This window comes from Somniosus microcephalus, chromosome 21 (assembly GCF_052327205.1).
Source record: "Somniosus microcephalus isolate GS21.2 chromosome 21, FLI_Smic_1.0, whole genome shotgun sequence".
Classification (NCBI taxonomy): domain Eukaryota; kingdom Metazoa; phylum Chordata; class Chondrichthyes; order Squaliformes; family Somniosidae; genus Somniosus; species Somniosus microcephalus.
Genome location: NC_141007.1, coordinates 23,085,498 through 23,102,535, shown reverse-complemented (window position 1 = coordinate 23,102,535; position 17,038 = coordinate 23,085,498). Strand labels below are relative to the sequence as shown.

At 43.4% G+C, this 17,038-nt stretch overlaps 1 protein-coding gene across 1 annotated transcript in view; it reads right to left on the bottom strand.

Annotated features, from left to right (window-relative positions):
- cacna1g (calcium channel, voltage-dependent, T type, alpha 1G subunit) overlaps positions 1 to 17,038 on the bottom strand; it is a 372,735-nt gene that overhangs the window by 190,614 nt on the left and 165,083 nt on the right. Inside the window, exons 13-15 of the mRNA XM_085963330.1 lie at positions 11,690 to 11,758; positions 4,971 to 4,997; positions 223 to 316 (exon numbers count right to left, since the gene is read on the bottom strand). Coding sequence (XP_085819456.1) covers positions 223 to 316; positions 4,971 to 4,997; positions 11,690 to 11,758 — 190 coding nt within the window. The remainder of the gene's footprint in view (positions 1 to 222; positions 317 to 4,970; positions 4,998 to 11,689; positions 11,759 to 17,038) is intronic.

Here is a 17,038-nt window from a genome sequence, read left to right as displayed (position 1 = left end):
TAACACACAGGATTACCAGCCAGTTTGAAGGAAGCAAAAGTGGAGGTCTGGTCAATCTTTAAATACAATAAACCTACTTTTAAATCAAATTGAAAGACTAGCTTTTAAACTGATGCTGGTATCAAAAATACATGGATTTGTATAACTGTCATGTTGGATATGCCCAAAGCATGCACACAAATTTCTGCCTTTACCTAAAACTTACGCAGCAGCTGAACTTACACGTGGCATTTGGAAGATCCTTTTTGCTTCCGCTGTCATCCTCCAGGCTCTGACAAAAAAAGTCAGCCTCCGAGTCTGACTTCGATATGTCTCCCTTGAGTGAGAGTGAAGCAGAGACTTCAGTTACAGATGCAAAATGGTGCAGAATTCAGGCACAATCGCCTCACGCTCCCAGTCACTGACAGTAATCTTCACTAAATTAAGATCTTAGAAGAAAACTTCTATTTAATAACGTAAATAAAATATTGCGGTCCTTACCTCAATTATTGGAAATGTCTTTTGATTTTAATCTTTGAAATTGATTTTAATTTCAGCTGTGCAACAGTTATTACAACATGAACAAGCATGCTTATTGTGAGCAGCTCATGCAGCACCAAGTGCTCCTTGTTAATAGCAAGGTAATAGCGCAATTAAAAAAAAACCCTAGTTTTTCTTTTTCCTCTTTTGGGCCACCTGTTTTTCCTGCCCTTCCAGGTAGCAAAGTGTCACGCGCCATTCTTTATCTGGGAGGTAAGACAGACTTATAAAAATAAAGAACTTGCAATTATAAAGTGCCTTTCACAACCTCAAAGCCAATGAAGTACTTTTTTGAAGCGTAGTCACTGCTGTAATCACAGAATCACAGAAACCCCACAGTGCAGATAGAGGCCATTTCGGCCCATCGAGCCTGCACCGACACATATCCCACCCTATCCCCGTAACCCCACATATTTTAATCCCCCTAACACTAAGGGTCAATTTATCATAGCCAGTCAACCTAACCTGCACATCTTTGGACTGTGGGAGGAAACTGGAGCACCCGGAGAAAACCCACGCAAACACGGGGAGAATGTGCAAACTCCACACAGTCAGTCACCCGAGGCCGGATTCGAACCCGGGTCCCTGGCGCTGTGAGGCAACAGTGGGAAACGCGGCAGCCAATTTGCGCACAGCAAGCTCCTACAAACAGCAATGAGATAATGACCAAATAGCCTCATTCAGTGATGTTGGTTGAGGGATAAATACTGGCCAGTACTCTCCTGCTCTTTGTGAAACAGTGCCATGGGATCTTTTACATCCACCTGGGAGGGCAGTCAGTTTAACATCTCATCGGAGAGACAGCATCTCCGACAGTGCTGCACTCCCTCAGTACTGCACTGAGATTTTGTGCTCAAGTCTTTGGCGGGGACTTGAACCCACAACCTTCATGACTCAAGTTGGTATGAGAGTGCGACCCACTGAGCCATGGCAGGCAGTTTTGTAAAATTCCAGGTCGAAAAACAAACATTTTGCAGAAAGTATAATACATCACGCCTCCGTTGCTTTTTTATTCTCTGCTTTCTTCCTTACATTTGGTCCTTGCTGACTGTTGTAGCTTATCACATGCTTCTTGACTCAATCTTTATCTGCACCAGAAGTGTAGTTTATTGTAGGCTAGGGTTGCATCTTCTTGAAGTAAAGTTCAAGCCATATTTCTGATGGCTGAAAAAATGACTACCATGAGTTTTAGTGTCTGCTTGTTTCCTCATCTTTTAAAGATTATTGCTGTTTCCACCCATCTCTTTAGATGTTCCTGAGCCAAGCATGCTGACACTAGTGGGTGTGACACGACCTCCTAACAGTGCCATTCTGTGATCACTCAGCAAGAGACCTCACTTGACCAGGGCCAGTTGGATGTTGACAGTTCTTCCCTCCTCTCTCTTCTGGTGCTACGCCACCTTCCTTTCATCTCACCGCCCAGCTGCTCACATGCAATACTTGCACCACTCCATTTTAATAACCTTCCCTTCTCCTGGCTGCACAATTTAATGCATCTTCCAGCAGATGCTTGTCCTTGCACAGCCACCTCATGGCAAAATGGAAGAGGTGGCAGCTTTCCTCCCATGTGGTATGTCACCACAGGACTTCCCAGCCAGTAGCCTGTGTGAACTCATCATCCATAAAGAAGGCAGGTTGGAGACCGAGCCACTCAGCCTACAACCACAGCAGAGTGGAGCAAGCTTCAGAACCATTGCGGCATTTGGAGTTTACATTTACTGCAACCTCCCTCGCCTCAGAAAACATAAAACAATAACAGAATTGAGCTGAGAAGCGTGAATTCATTGTTGCAAGTTATATCCCTGTTCAATAAAGAAGGAACATCCCAGAGCGCTTTACAGTACTATTGAAGTGTAGTCACTGTTGTAATGTAGGAAACGCGGCAGCCAATTTGCGCACAGCAAGGTCCCACAAACAGCAATGTGGTAATGATCTGTTAAACTGTTTTAGAGATGTTGGTTGAGAGATAAATATTGACCAGGACACCATGGATAATCGCCCTGCTCTTTTTCGAAATAGTGCCATGGGATCTTTTATGTCCACCTGAGAGGTTTAACATCTTGTCCAACACCTCCAACAGTGCAGCACTCCCTCAGCACTGCACTGGAGTGTCAGCCTAGATTTTTGTGCTCAAGTCTCTGGAGTGGGACTTGAACCCACAACCTTCTGACTCAGAGGTGAGGGTGCTGCCCACTGAGGCACGGCTGACACTATGGGCAGGATTTTCATTGTGCCGTGGAGTCGGGATTAGAGGCGTGCGGGGGGTTAAAATCCCGAAATCGGGGGTCCCGACCCCATCCCGCCCCCAACCCGCCTCCATGCCAGTTTCAAAGGAGGCGGGTATTTGCCCCGCACTGGGACCCGCCTACCCAAGGCGGGAAGGGATTAGTGCCAATTAACAGGTAGTTAACAGGCAGTTTATAGCCTAATCCCTATTTTTAAGGTTGAAGTGTGGGATTCCCGACGGCTCCAAACCACGCCAAGTTAGAGGAGTCGGGCCGTCGGGTTGAAGGACTTGGAGGGGTCGAGATGTCAGTGTTCAGGTGAGTGATGTGTGCATGAGTGCAAAGGTAAGTGTGTTTGGTGTGTCTAAAGTGATTAAAGAAGTGTAAATTACCTTTTCTTACCTTTACAGCCTTCCTTCCTTTAGGTCCCGGGAGTCCGTCATCTCACCGGCACAGAAAGCAGAATGGCCGCGATCTGTCAAAAGTGACAGCCTTCAGCTTTCTGCGCAGGAGAGATTTCTAACTGAGTCTGTGGAGGAGGACTCGGGTTTGAAGTAAGACTGTCAGTGTTTGACAGCTTCAAACAGCTGTGAAATGCTGATATTTCATCTGTCAAAATCTCTTGACAGATGAAATTTCAGTCTGTGATGTCACCTGTTGCCGGGTGACCTTTAATTGGCCTGCTGAGCCCGCTGGGCGGGCTCAACAAGGTCAATCAAGTGAAAATCGCGTGGATTGGCCGCATCTCAATGGAGGCGGGACTACAACCCCGAAAGTTGTAGTCCCGTCTCCAACCCGACTCCTCAATCAAAATCCAGCCCCATATGTTCAAAATGGTAATGGACAGCTGCTTGTGAGGGCCTGGATGATGCCTTTAAAAATGGTTGGCTTCAGCCTTACATCTAAGTAAGTAATGGAGGGTAAACCCTATAGAAGGAATCCAAGCTGTTCAAATCAGAAAATTAAAGCTTGGAGAAGCATTGATCTGCTCCGAGATTCACCTGCACTCATTATATACCAAAGGACAGATTTTCCAAACCCTCACATGTGGTGAGGTACTTTCAGACTAAAGACACATCAATGGTGGGTTGGCTTCGTGCTATTTTTCCAATGAGCACTCATGGTGTGCAAGGTACCTTGTATCCTATCATGTTGTAAAGCTAAACAAAGACACCTTGGTATAGTAAATATCTTCTACATTATATTTTTTTCTATACTTTTATTGATTGAAGTTCTGGAATTGTACATGGGAGCGCTCGCGTCAGAATGCTAGGTTTAAAAGGGCACTGAGCTCTCCCACCACTGCATCTCCTCGACTCCCAAACTCACCACTGGTGGACCTCGCCCCCTCTAGATTACTTGGTAACCAAATCATTAGTTAGATCATTAAAAGTCAAATATGTGGAAAATATGTATAATCGGAAAAAAATGTTTTTTAAACTAAACATCTATGTTTGAGACTGATCAGGGCCAAATCTTTACAATGACAGGATGTAGATAATGCCATTGAACATGAACAGGAAGTGTGCCCCTCTGCGTACTCACCATTACTTGTAAGGGACATGCACCAATGAATCCAAAATGTCAACGGACCTGGGCCAAAATAACCAAATTCAACTACTTTGTGTTTTCAGTTTGCGATATCATGTGATATAACCAACAAACATTGCAGCCACCATGGATTAGGTTTATTTATGTGGTATGTACTGCTTTAGTTTATCTTGCAAATAAATCTTCATTTGTCACCCTATAGAGTACTTTGTATAGGGCTGGATCTAAGCTTGGGGGTTCATTGTGAATTCCGACTAGTACCTTAGACTGCTGACCCACTTCCTACATGGATCTCGGCCAACCAAACTAACTTTTTTACAAACAATAAAATAGCATAGGCTGCTAACGGCTTGTTGTAATAATTGTTGCATCACCGATTACATTTTAAAAGACATTGGGGAGATTGTGACCTCTGGTCTTTCGTGATCCAAACGTGGCAGCAAGCAAAGAGATGTAGGACTTCAGGCTCTCATCGCCCAACAAGAGCTGTGACAGAATAAAGTAGCGAAACAGAAAAAGACAGCCACCCCCGTCCAAAAGCGCCAAACGTCTCTCTATGACTAGTGCAGCAACACCATGGCAGCGACATGCCAATATCCCACAAGCCCTCATCAACCTATCACCTAACTTTAGCTGGCAAGCAGTCAAGGAATGCACCAGGTCTACATTATTTACCTGAGGTCCTTGTCCCAGTTTGACTTTCTGAGCAAAAAAAAGTTTATGAATGAAAATTTTAGTTAATGCTAGGTGAACTATTTATGTAATACAACTGCTTGTTCCTTTACATTCTGAAGGACTTGGAAGATGTATAGAGAACATGAGTGCTCAGAGAAGACTGTGCTGAGTTCGCACTGACAGAAGCCTGCTGTGGTTCAGGTGGAAAAGAAATAGAACAAAAGCACAATGGGTAGAGGACACACGTTTTATTTGGCTGGGAATGGGGAGGGAGAGCGTCAACCCGTTCCCTACACTGCTGAAGAGACTTGGGCTTTTCCAAAGCACTCTGTATGTTTCTAAATTTTCTCTTAAGTCCCTTTGAATTGCTGTCTGTTGCACTAGAATGTCTAAAATAATTGTCACGGTGGCATAGTGGTTAGCACTGTTGCCTCACAGCGCCAGGGACCCGGGTTCGAATCCGGCCTCGGGTGACTGTCTGTGTGGAGTTTGCACATTCTCCCCATGTCTGCGTGGGTTTCCTCCGGGTGCTCCGGTTTCCTCCCACAGTCCAAAGATGTGCGGGTTAGGTCGATTGGCTATGATAAATTGACCCTTAGTGTTAGGGGGATTAAATACGTGGGGTTACGGGGATAGGGTGGGATATGTGTTGGTGTAGGGGTTACGGGGATCGGGTGGGATATGTGTCGGTGCAGGCTCGATGGGCCGAAATGGCCTCTATCTGCACTGTGGGGTTTCTGTGATTCTGTGTGTGTGTGAATCGTATCATTCATGAAGAAATGACTCATGAAATAACACTGGGTGGCCAGCTGGTGGTGCCGTCCAAGGAGTATAAATACTCGGGCTTGGGCCCAGCTTGCCCAGGACGCTTCTGTAACCAGGAACTAGTGATGTAACTAGAATCTCATGGTTGTGAAACAGTTGATTAAAGCCTTGTTTTATACTCAACCAAGTGCTTAGTGAGTTTTCTTACATCAATAATGATATAGTCAACCTTGATGATTGAGGTAAGCATGATTATTCTGAACACATAAAGATGGACCTCAGTATTTTGTACTTCCCTCTATTATGGTATTTTCTGGGATCTATGGAGGACCTCAGGCCACTGAATGACCACTAATGTCCGGAATGTGATTGGTAGGCAAGACTGCAACAAATGTTCAAACAATCTGTATCTCTTCAGGTTCTTTGGCAATTGTAGAACTTGAGAATAATTGTTACCTTAAGCAAGTCATGAAGAGAAGAATGAAATACTTTTGGTAACAGAGACTCATTCTGTTGGCCAGGGTGGGGATATTCTTTGCTATGGAACTTAAACTGGCTAGAATACCTCAGCAAGTGGCCTACAATGATAGGTCTGGGGGAATGTTTGGTACAATCCTAAATCTGCTCTTGATACCTTTTTTCCAAGCACTGCTGTATAGTATGGAAGTTCCTGTCCCTCCCTCTGCCTTGCCATCTGCACACTTAAAAATCAGTTTTGTTTCATAGCCAGTTGTAAAATAGCCTGGGCAGTTTATGACAGCATGAAAAAAAGTAATCCTTTCTCTTCCATCTAATCTCTTAGTTACTTTTTCCTCTTTTACCTCTCAGGTAAATCAGTAGGAGTGGAGGACATACTGTGCAGCCAAAATGTATCTATTAACACATTGGAATAAAGCAAAAATGTTTCTCAGCGTGTATTTCGGTCATCACTGTGATGACTATCTTCATACTGCTATCTTGAAAGGAACGCCAACTGGAAGATCTGGTTGTGTGATAGCGTAAATCAGAAGTTTCAAAGAGGAAGATGTCTCAGATTGGAATCCCACCGATTAGCAAACAGACCCAGACTTCCCCTGGATTCACACTAATTAAGTTATGTCATTGTGTCCTGTAGTATTTATTAAAAAGTACAAATACTACCCTAAATGAGAAAGAAAAGGCAACCACAGGGAAGCCTATCTCCAAAGAGTGCGAGCAGCAAAAAGGTTCAGTCGTGAGCTCATCAGAGATAAAAGTCTAAAATAAGCTTCAAACTTTTCAGCTCATAACTGTACTCTAAGGACGAATGAAATACAATCAAAACTATATCCAGTGTCAGGCTTCAGACTCCCTGAAGTTTCATTTAAGCTCCAAGGTCAGGTGCCAAAGGTGCCACTGAACTGTAGCAACTCAATCAGCTACACTGCGGCTCATCCACGACTGGATATCGGACAAGCAGTCTGACAACATAGAGGCGGTGGAGGGGTCAAGGAAGTGAAGCATCTACTTTCAAAGGTTAAGAACATAGAAAATCTGAAGGCCAGAAAGGATTGTTGGTCCAATTAATCCGTCCTACAGACCTAGCAGTTTAACTGATGATGCCTTGTCCATTTTGACCTTGAACCTAGGTTGGCCCCTACAACCTCCCTTGATAAGCTATTCTAAAAACAGACCACCGTCAGAGAAGTAATGCTTTCTTATGTCTCACCCAAATCTACCTCCTTTCAGCTTATGCTCTATGTCCCATTGTTCTGCTTTTCAATATCAAATCAATATCCCTGTGCCTTATTAATTTGAATATCTCAACAACAATTCGCATTTTAAGGATGGGCAATAAATGCTGGCCTTGCCAGCGACAGTCACATCCCATGAATGAATAAAAAAAAGCACCTTTATTGCAGAAAAATGCCCCAAGGCACTTCACAGAGGTGCAATCAGACAAAAATGGGGGCTGACTCAAAGAAGGCGATATTAGGAGGGGTGACTAAAAGCTTGGCCAAAGTGGTGGGCTTTAAGGAGGATCTTAAAGGAGGAGAAGAAGATGGAGAGGCAGAGGGGTTTGAGAGGGAATTCCAGAGTGTGGGGCTTAGGTGGCTGAAGGCACGACCGCCAATGGTGGACAAAGGGAGAGGGTAATGCACAACAGTCCAGGGCCAGAGGAACAGAGAGTTCTTGGTGGGGGGAGCGGGTTGTATGGCTGGAGGAGGTTACGGCGATAGGGAGCGGCGAGGCCATGGAGGGATTCAAATATGAGGTTCAGAATTTTAAATTTGGGGCGTTAGGGAACCCCGAGCCTATTGTAAGAAATCGTGAATTGGAAGAAATAACTTGAGACAAAAAATTCTCTTCAGACTGGTGTTAGAATAATTGGATAGATGCTTAGAATTTGTTGATGTTCTCGGTTCCCTGCGGGTGTTACAACATTCTGCACCATGGCAGTGACCTTGTTTCCAGACTTGCTGTCTGCTGTTTTTGTGCTAGAAAGGTTGTTGACTGTATCTTTGATAATCTACCCTAGGCCCACCCCTAAAAAGAGAGTAAAAGAGATAACTAAAGAGCTTTTAGCACAGACGGTGAAGGGAAGGGAAGAGCTGTTCGCCGTTTGTCCGATCGGGACCGATACTAGCTGCTTGTCACGGTCGTATGTCTATCTTGATTGCGTGTTGTACTTAACTTAAACTGCCGCTCCTGAATAAAATGCCTTACAACTCCTAAGACCCTTTGGGCATTCTGTGTGTGACCTGTGATCCAAATCTTACACTGTGTAGGTCAGTGAGGGCAGGGGTGATGGCTGAGTGGAACTTGTTGCGGGATAGAATATGGGCATAAGACTTTTGGTTAAGCTGAAGTTTATGGAGGGTGGAGGATGGGAGGTGGCCAAGAGATCATTGGAATAGTCGAGACTGGAGGTAACATAGGATTACATAGGATATACGGCACAGAAACAGGCCATTTGTCCCAACCAGTCCATGCCGGTGTTTATGCTCCACTCGAGTCTCCTCCAGTCTTTCCTCATCTAACTCCATCAGCATAACCCTCTATTCCCTTCTCCCTCATATGCTTATCTAACCACCCCTTAAATGAATCTATACTTTTCGCCCTATGGTAGCGAGTTCCACATTCTCACCACTTTCTAGGCAAAGAAGTTTCTTCTGAATTCCCTATTTGATTTCTTGGTGACTATCTTATGTTGATGGCCTCTAGTTATGCTCTTCCCCTAACAAAAGCATGGATAAGGGTTTTGGTAGCAGACTGGCTGCGGTGGGGCGGGGACGGGCGATGTTACAGAGGTGGAAGTAGGTAATCTTTGTAAAGGGGTGTACATGGGGTCGGAAGTTCAGCTCATGATGGAATAAGATGCTGAAACTGCATATAGTCTGGTTCAGCCTGAGACAATTGCTGGGGAAGGGGCTGGAATAAATGGCAAAAGTACTGAGTATGTGTTGGGGGCTGAAGACGATTTCCCTTTCATAAAACCATGCTGACTCTGCCTAATTCTTAGAGGCAAGGGCCAACTGAATCACTGCAGGCAGAGATAGACAGAAGGTGACAGAGGAGGGAAAAACAAAGTGTTACTTTTGGCACTGAGATTAAGTCAACAATCTTTCGAGAAAGATTGGCCACAATGTTGTCACTTTATATTACATAGAATTACATAGAATTTACAGCACAGAAACAGGCCATTCGGCCCAACTGGTCTATGCCGGTGTTCATGCTCCACACTAGCCTCATCCCACCCTACTTCATCTAATCCTATTTGAACATCCTTCTATTCCTTTCTCCCTCCTGTACTTATCTAGCTTCCCCTTAAATGCATCTACGCTATTTGCCTCAACCACTCCCTGTGGTAGCGAGTTCCGCATTTCCACCACTCTCTGGGCAAAGAAGTTTCTCCTGAATTCCTTACTGGATTTATTAGTGACTATCTTACATTTATGATATCTAGTTTTGGACTCCCCTGCAAGTAGAAACATCTCTATGTCTATCCTATTGAATCCCTTAATAATTTTAAAAACTGTACATATCTATATATATATATATATATATATAGATATGAACTATAAATTCTCTTCAGTTACCAATGATCAACTCCTTGGCTTGGTTTTCACATCTCATCTACCCAAGACATCAAGGCCACAGATGGCTGGATAATCTGGAATGAGAGCAGGAATGTGACTCATCACGGTCAACAGTGTTCCATGAAACCTACTCCTGCCAAGTGGTGGAATATTTTATTGCTTGTCTGGCAGTCTGGAGGGGAAGTAAGATTCAATGTAATCCAAAGCTACACAGTGTGCCTGCTGAGGAGGACCTATCCCATGCCAGGATCCATTCTCTCTAACATCAAAGAGACGTGACTGCGCTGTGAGTCCTCCACAAAACAATGGCCAGAACAGCACCATAGGAGTTGTTAGTGCTCAAGTCAGGGCTCCATCTTCGTGTCAGTAATACAAGAGATGCTGCACCTACAGTTCAACATTCTGTACCAAAATCCCTGTACAGTGTATAAGTAACAAAACTCAACATAACCCTCCTAATGTATGGTGCTCTCTGTCAGACAGTATTGGTAACCTGAACTATGTCCCGTTCTGTACTGAAGTTCAAAAGGAGAGTTGACTATGGGAAATGAGTGTGTGTGAAGGCACAATCAAATTCTCAGTGGGCACAGGTCCACAATATTAAACTGACATTAATTTGGCACTAATTGACACAATCTCACTCAGAGAGGCCATAGGGTGACTGGTGTGAGAGATGGAAAATGTCACATTGATGTAGTAGGGTATATTATCGAGTCAGAGTAGAGGGCACTTTACCATGCATCTAATTTTGAACCAGGGCAAATGGAGCATGTTTTAGACTGTGGGAAATCTGGTACAATTTGTCTTTCTATGCTCTTTGCTTTGTAGTTGCGTTCAACCTTGTTTTATGTCACCAAATATATCTACAAAGAATTACAAGTACCATAGGGTAGGGCTCCTTTACAGGAACATAGGAATAGGAGTAGGCCATTCAGCCCCTCGGCCTGCTCCGCCATTCAATTAGATCATGGCTGATCTGTACCTCAATTCCATTTTCCCGCCTTAGCTCCATATCCCTCGATGCCCTTACCCAACAAAAAACTATTAATCTCAATCTTGAAAGCTCCAATTGTCCCGGCATCAACAGCCTTTTGGGAGAGAGAATTCCAGATTTCTACTACCCTATGTCTGAAAATGTTTTTCCTGATTTCCCTCCTGAACGGCCTGGCTCTAATTTTAAGATTATGTTGCCTCGTTTTGGATTCCCCCACCAGAGGAAATAGTTTCTCTGTATCTACCCTATCGAATTCTTTTAACATTTTAAACACCTTGATCAGCTCAATCTTCTAAACTCAAAGGGAATACAAGTCAAGTTTATGCAACCTGTCCTCACAATTTAACCCACTACACCACGGCATCCTTCTCTATATTTTGAGTGCTCAAGGTAACAAAACAACAGACTAACCATTTCTAATGGTTTTTACCATTCAGGTGGCCATCACGGTGAGGACTGAAACACTGCTTTAAAAAACAGATAAAATGACATCTTTGTGTCATTGTTACTGATCTGTTGATGTATATATTTTGGTTGCACATTCAAATCAAATTCAGAATCATGAAAATCCAACTAGCAAAAGAGAAATATTTATTTGGCATGGGCCCTTTCAGTCTGTCGGGAAAACAAATCCTTGAAAAAAACTTTGCAAAGGGAACCGTCTCCAATCGAGAAAGGAAGTCAATCCTAGACTGGCTCCACAGTCAGGTAAAATGACTAAGCTTTCATCAGATCAAGTTAAGGGACTGTATATGAGGGGGAAAAAAATCAATAAGCGGACAAACACAATTGCTTGTTATAAAAGCAGCCCGCAAGGCTGCCACGCTTTTCTTCTCCCCCCGCCCCCGCTGTTTTATAGTAGAAGTGTCTCCGCTGTGAATTCACGGTGAACAGTTACGTACCCCAGACGAGTCGACAGGCAGCTGAATACAGCTTAACTGCCCACTCGCATCCTCCCGCTTCGGGACCTCCTGAAGTGAAACAAAGACGGTGTCGACATTGAGGGGACTGAAATAAGCTCAACTTAAATATTTCAGACACTTTGAGAAAAAAAAAACACAGTTAAATGAAGAAGAGAAAAAAAAAGGTTAAAAAAAAACCATTGTTACTTTTTTTCAAATATTTGCACTGATGTTAGGAGCAGTTCACACACACAAAACATTACACAGCAATATCGGGGTAACCAATATCCATAATATAGGATATATCATACTTGAAAGAATGATGTACCCAGGTAGGTTATATGTCTTATTACTGCCAGCAATTGGTACTAATAAGCAACAATTTTAATATTTGCTTCCTTTCAAGAACAAAATGGCAATGATTTGTTTTGGCCGCCTCCTACATGGATTTCCAAGCCAGATTGATATAGACCTCTAAAATTCATTTGAAATCAAAGCCAATGTGAAATATGTGTAACAAAATAAAATCTCCCCTTCCCTTTATAAATGTGTTCTTTACTTGCAGACATTATTTTATAAGAGATACATTAGTGCCAACAAGGGCTCCTTACTTGCTGTAGTATTGATGTAGTTTAGCTATCTCGAATTTGCTTCACAATCTACAGTGACACCGTTGTCTATGTGAAATGAGCTTATGCAGGCTCAACCCAGTTCCCAGAGGGCATGAGCCCGCAGCACTAGACTGGCATCAATCCGGCGCTAATTGACACCAATCTCACTCAGAGAGGTCGTAGGATGGTCGGTGCGAGAGATAGATTAAAAAAAAAAGTCACACTGTTGCGGTAAGGGCACATTGTCAGAACAGAGCAGAGTAAGAACGTAACTCTGTATCTAACTGTAGACACCGGGTGACCGGAATTCAAAGCGTTCCAGTTGTCAAGTATAATTAACCGTCAACTTAACGGGTGCAAAATTCAAGAGAAAAAAAAGTTTCAGAAGAAGACACTGGTAAGTGAAGGTGTTTCAAGTGACATCCAATTGAAGATAGAAATAGTTACAGTCTGCAGAAAGCATCTCTGATAAAAAAATAAACTACCAGTTAAAGTATCAATACTTGTTGCCATAATAAAAATTATCCTTAGAGGGCTCCACTGTATCTGAAAATGAATTCAGATCTCTCTATATTGCAATGTGGCTTGCTGCTCCTATACTGTATTATAGGCATCTGTAAGGATTTATTCTTCATGTACAGGAGATTTGGGGAAATCGATAACCCAATTAAAATGGGGGAAGAATAGGCACTCCTGAATAACAGTGAATGTTAATAATTCATGTCTCAGCATCAAATACATATGTGTTTCTGAGGTAGGGATTAATACGCATACTACTGGATTGGTCACTGAAGGCTGTGGACAATAATACAGGGTACTGTTAGGATGGAGCTGGTTATGGGAGAGATGTCTGCTGTCCGGAGGCAAATCACAATGTTTCAACTGCGTGTCGAAATCTTACAGCAAGCAAGCCGAATGAAGATGGTGTTATAGGAAGGAGAGAGTGGGAGGGAGAAAGAGAGAAAGGAAAATCTATTACAGAGAGGTGCTGCCAGTAATACCAACAATGAGAACTTGCACTTTACAGAACCTTTAACATAACAAGGAACAAAGCTTGACAAACACAGGGGATGGCGGGCGATACAGTGAAAGAAGGTGTGGTATAGGGTACAGCAGGGGCAGTGCGGAAAATATCTTTTAAGAAGAGATAGGGGCGGGTACAGGCATGAAGTAATGTATGGGATGACAGAAACAAAACAAATGGCTCTTCTTCACCAGAGATTATTGGACAACATGGCATATTTCTGACAAGTTGACACTTATGCCCAAGGCGTAGTGTTGTCAACAGTTAATGATTAACTTTCTAGCGGACATCCAAAGCACCTCGCACTGTGTATAAGTCAAGTGACTTTAATTTACCCTGTGATAACACACTAACAGCCAGTCACTTCACGCACCAGCACATGACACCTTATGTCAAAGCAGCAAAGCCACCAATAAGTACCAAACTCTCGGGCAGAAAGAGCAGCGGTTCGAGGCTGAAAGCAGGATAAAGGGAAGAAAACAACTGTATTCCACATAAGGCCTGTGCATCCATCAGGCAAAGGATTCTCCCCCAAACATCATGCAGCAGCCAAAGCGTGTTTTATAGAGCTGTCTCCTTTCCAGTCTATTGCTGCTACCTAGCAACCACCATTGTTAGCAGAGCCATGCACTAAAAATAACAAAAGGTGTTTATATACTGTAAATCACTGGCGGGCTGGATGGTGGGATAAATATAGCATAACTGTCAATTTTCTCAAGTGAAGAACTCTCAATGAAGAATGGAAATGGGTTGGACAAGGTACGTGATCCAGCACTACATTGTCACGATCACTTCAGATACACACAGGTTCCCAGCACGCCATCAAGAACCATCTTACTGTAGACCTGAATAAATACTTTGTGTGAAATTATAGTTTTTTTTGGGATAGCTGAACATCTGCTCGTCAATGTTTGACAACATTGATAAGACAAGTACAATATAACTTTGCGGAGATACAGATATCAATCTGTAGTACTGGAAGAATCCTAAAGCTCTACAACGCAATCACTGTTTTGTTGGTTGTAGCTTCATCTCAATGCAAGTAAAATAGTGACTGCCATTGGAGACTTTCATTCAGGCAAAGCCAATCAGCTAGACCCTCGCTTGCTACCAAGAAGCAAGCAGCCTTCTGAGATTTGGAAAGCTCATTTAGGTTGATCTTGGCATTAACAGTAACCAGTAACTGTGGTCACAGAAATACTGCACCACTGTTAGAGAACAAATATTTCACGTGTATATGTAGCAGTGGGTTGTGAAGGATGGGGAAGGAAAGACTTCAGGTGTAGAATAAAATGGTTCTTGCCAAGAGAAAGCATGTTATCGATTATGCTTGATATAATACATGCTGGGAATGCTAGTCAACTCCAGATTACTTTTCGAGCAAACCTGCAGCTATGACTTCAGAAACCACTGATTCCCTGGATGGACAGCATTTCACTTCAATGACCTGGAGTACACTGTGCATTGATGGACTGATGGCCACCACCAATTCAACACATCAGAAACAAAATTAAACCTCTTTTGTAGGATCAAAACAGTACATGTTAATTGAAAAAAAGTAACAGATACCAGGTAGTGACGTCAAGGCTGTTACTCAGTCCTGGGGTTCAGGCTCTGAACCATCTGGCTCCATTAGTTTCATACATGTTTGCATTGGAATGCCTTAAGTAGGTTATAAGCCTTTGATCACTCCCATGTATCTACCACTCTACATTGCTGTTATCCTGCTCTATTATTGTTAATTAGACCACATCAATTTTATTATCCATTTGCCTATTTTCAAATTAAAAATAGGTGGCACAGAAAGCAAATTGTACAGTTTGGTTACTTCTACAGGCTGGAATTCAGTAACTATGATTAATGAAATATTTAAAATGTAGTTTTTTTTGTTGGTGTTGGGGTGGCTGGCAGGTTATGTACCTCCTTTTCTATTTTGACTTTCAGTGCTCCTGCCGCATTCCTTCAGCCAGGAAGATGGTACGTTCTACATCATAATTCTCACCACTGAAGGTTTTACAACTACTCCATGTCAGCCAACAGAGGTCCCGCTATGCAGGGTGGGTCATGTCCCCCCATCACCCACCACCCATCCCGCCTCGCAGATTTACCCTCTCCCCGGGAAGGAACCAACATGAAGTGGTCCGTGTAGAGGCCCAGTCAAGAACTGGTGACTTTTGCCCAAGTTTGAATGTCAGGCGTGACTGAAGTGGGATAAGCCAAAAGGAAGCAAGAGATTTGCTTTCCAAACAAAGTGGAACACCTCCCTCTTGCAACAACATTGAGAATGGACAACACTGACACCGTGGAAAGTTCGCCAACTCCTACTCTCAGGGTTGCCCTAACCAGGAACCAGGGCTTAAGTAAATGGGAGAGAATTTTCTCTTGTACAGAAAGCCATGTCAACAAAACCACCAACACGGGAGGAGTAAACACTTACTTTTGGGCATGTGCCCACTCCTCCCACATACAGATCTCAAAACGGCCAGGTGATACCCTAACTCAATGAGTCATCAGGGTTGTGGGGGGGGGGGGGGGCGGCAAAAGGTAGTTAATCCGCTAAGAAATCATTTCTTTCACTGGCAGCAATTGCAGCAACTTTAGAATAAGCCAGTGTCCAGCCAGTGCTTTGCAACGGCCATTTTCTTAGCCTGAGGAGAGCAGGGATGTTTCTTGAGGGACATTGGTTAAAAAGCTACAGTGGTGTTGATGTACCAAAAGATAGGGTTCGGCTGCCTGGCTGCAGAAGAGAGATGACTAAGGACTTGAATCAGGTGACCATGGTGGGTATTAAACCAGCTTAAACTCATAGAATCATACAGCACAGAAGGCGGCCATTTGGCCCATCATGCCTGTGCCAGCTCTTTGAAAGAGCTATCCAATTAGTTCCACTCCCCTGCTCTTTCCCCATAGCCCTGCAATTTTTTCCCCTTCAAGTACAGGAAACTTTCATTTAACCGGAGGTTAAATGTCCGGAAAGCTCTATCTACCGGCAAAATTCAGGAGCCGTTTCCTATAAGTTTTTTTACTTCTCGTTGCTTTTCTTTTCCCAGTCAGGCTCTGCAAGGTCTAGCTGAAGCTGTTGCTTAGCTACAGAGACGCTTTTAAGCTGCGGCCGACTGTTTTGAAGCTGTTGCTAAGCAACAGGGTTTGTTGATTCACACGGAGCTCAAAAGCTCCGTATGTTTTAACATTAGCGCTGGTTTCTACGGCAGTTTTGATGGTACGGCACCAGCTCGGTCCCATCAGTGCCGGATACCAGAAAGTTTCCTGTATATATCCAATTCCCTTTTGAAAGTTACTATTGAATCTGCTTCCATCATCCTTTCAGACAGTGCATTCCAGATCATAACAACTCGCTGAGTAAAAAAAACTCTCCTCATCTCCCCCCAGAATATTTTTGCTAATTATTTTAAATCTGTGTCCTCCGGTTACCGACTCTCCTGCCAGTGGAAACAGTTTCTCCCTATCTACTCTATCAAAACCTCTCATAATTCTGAACACCTCTATTAAATCTCCCCTTAACCTTCACTGCTCGAAGGAGAACAACCCCAGCTTCTTTAGCCTCTACACATAACTGAAACCCCTCGTCCCTGTTACCATTCTGGTACATCTCATCTGCACCCTCTCCAAGGTCTTGACGCGACGCCCTTCCTAAAGTGTGGTGCCCAGAATTGGACACAATATTCTAGCTGAAGTCTAACCAGTGATTTATAA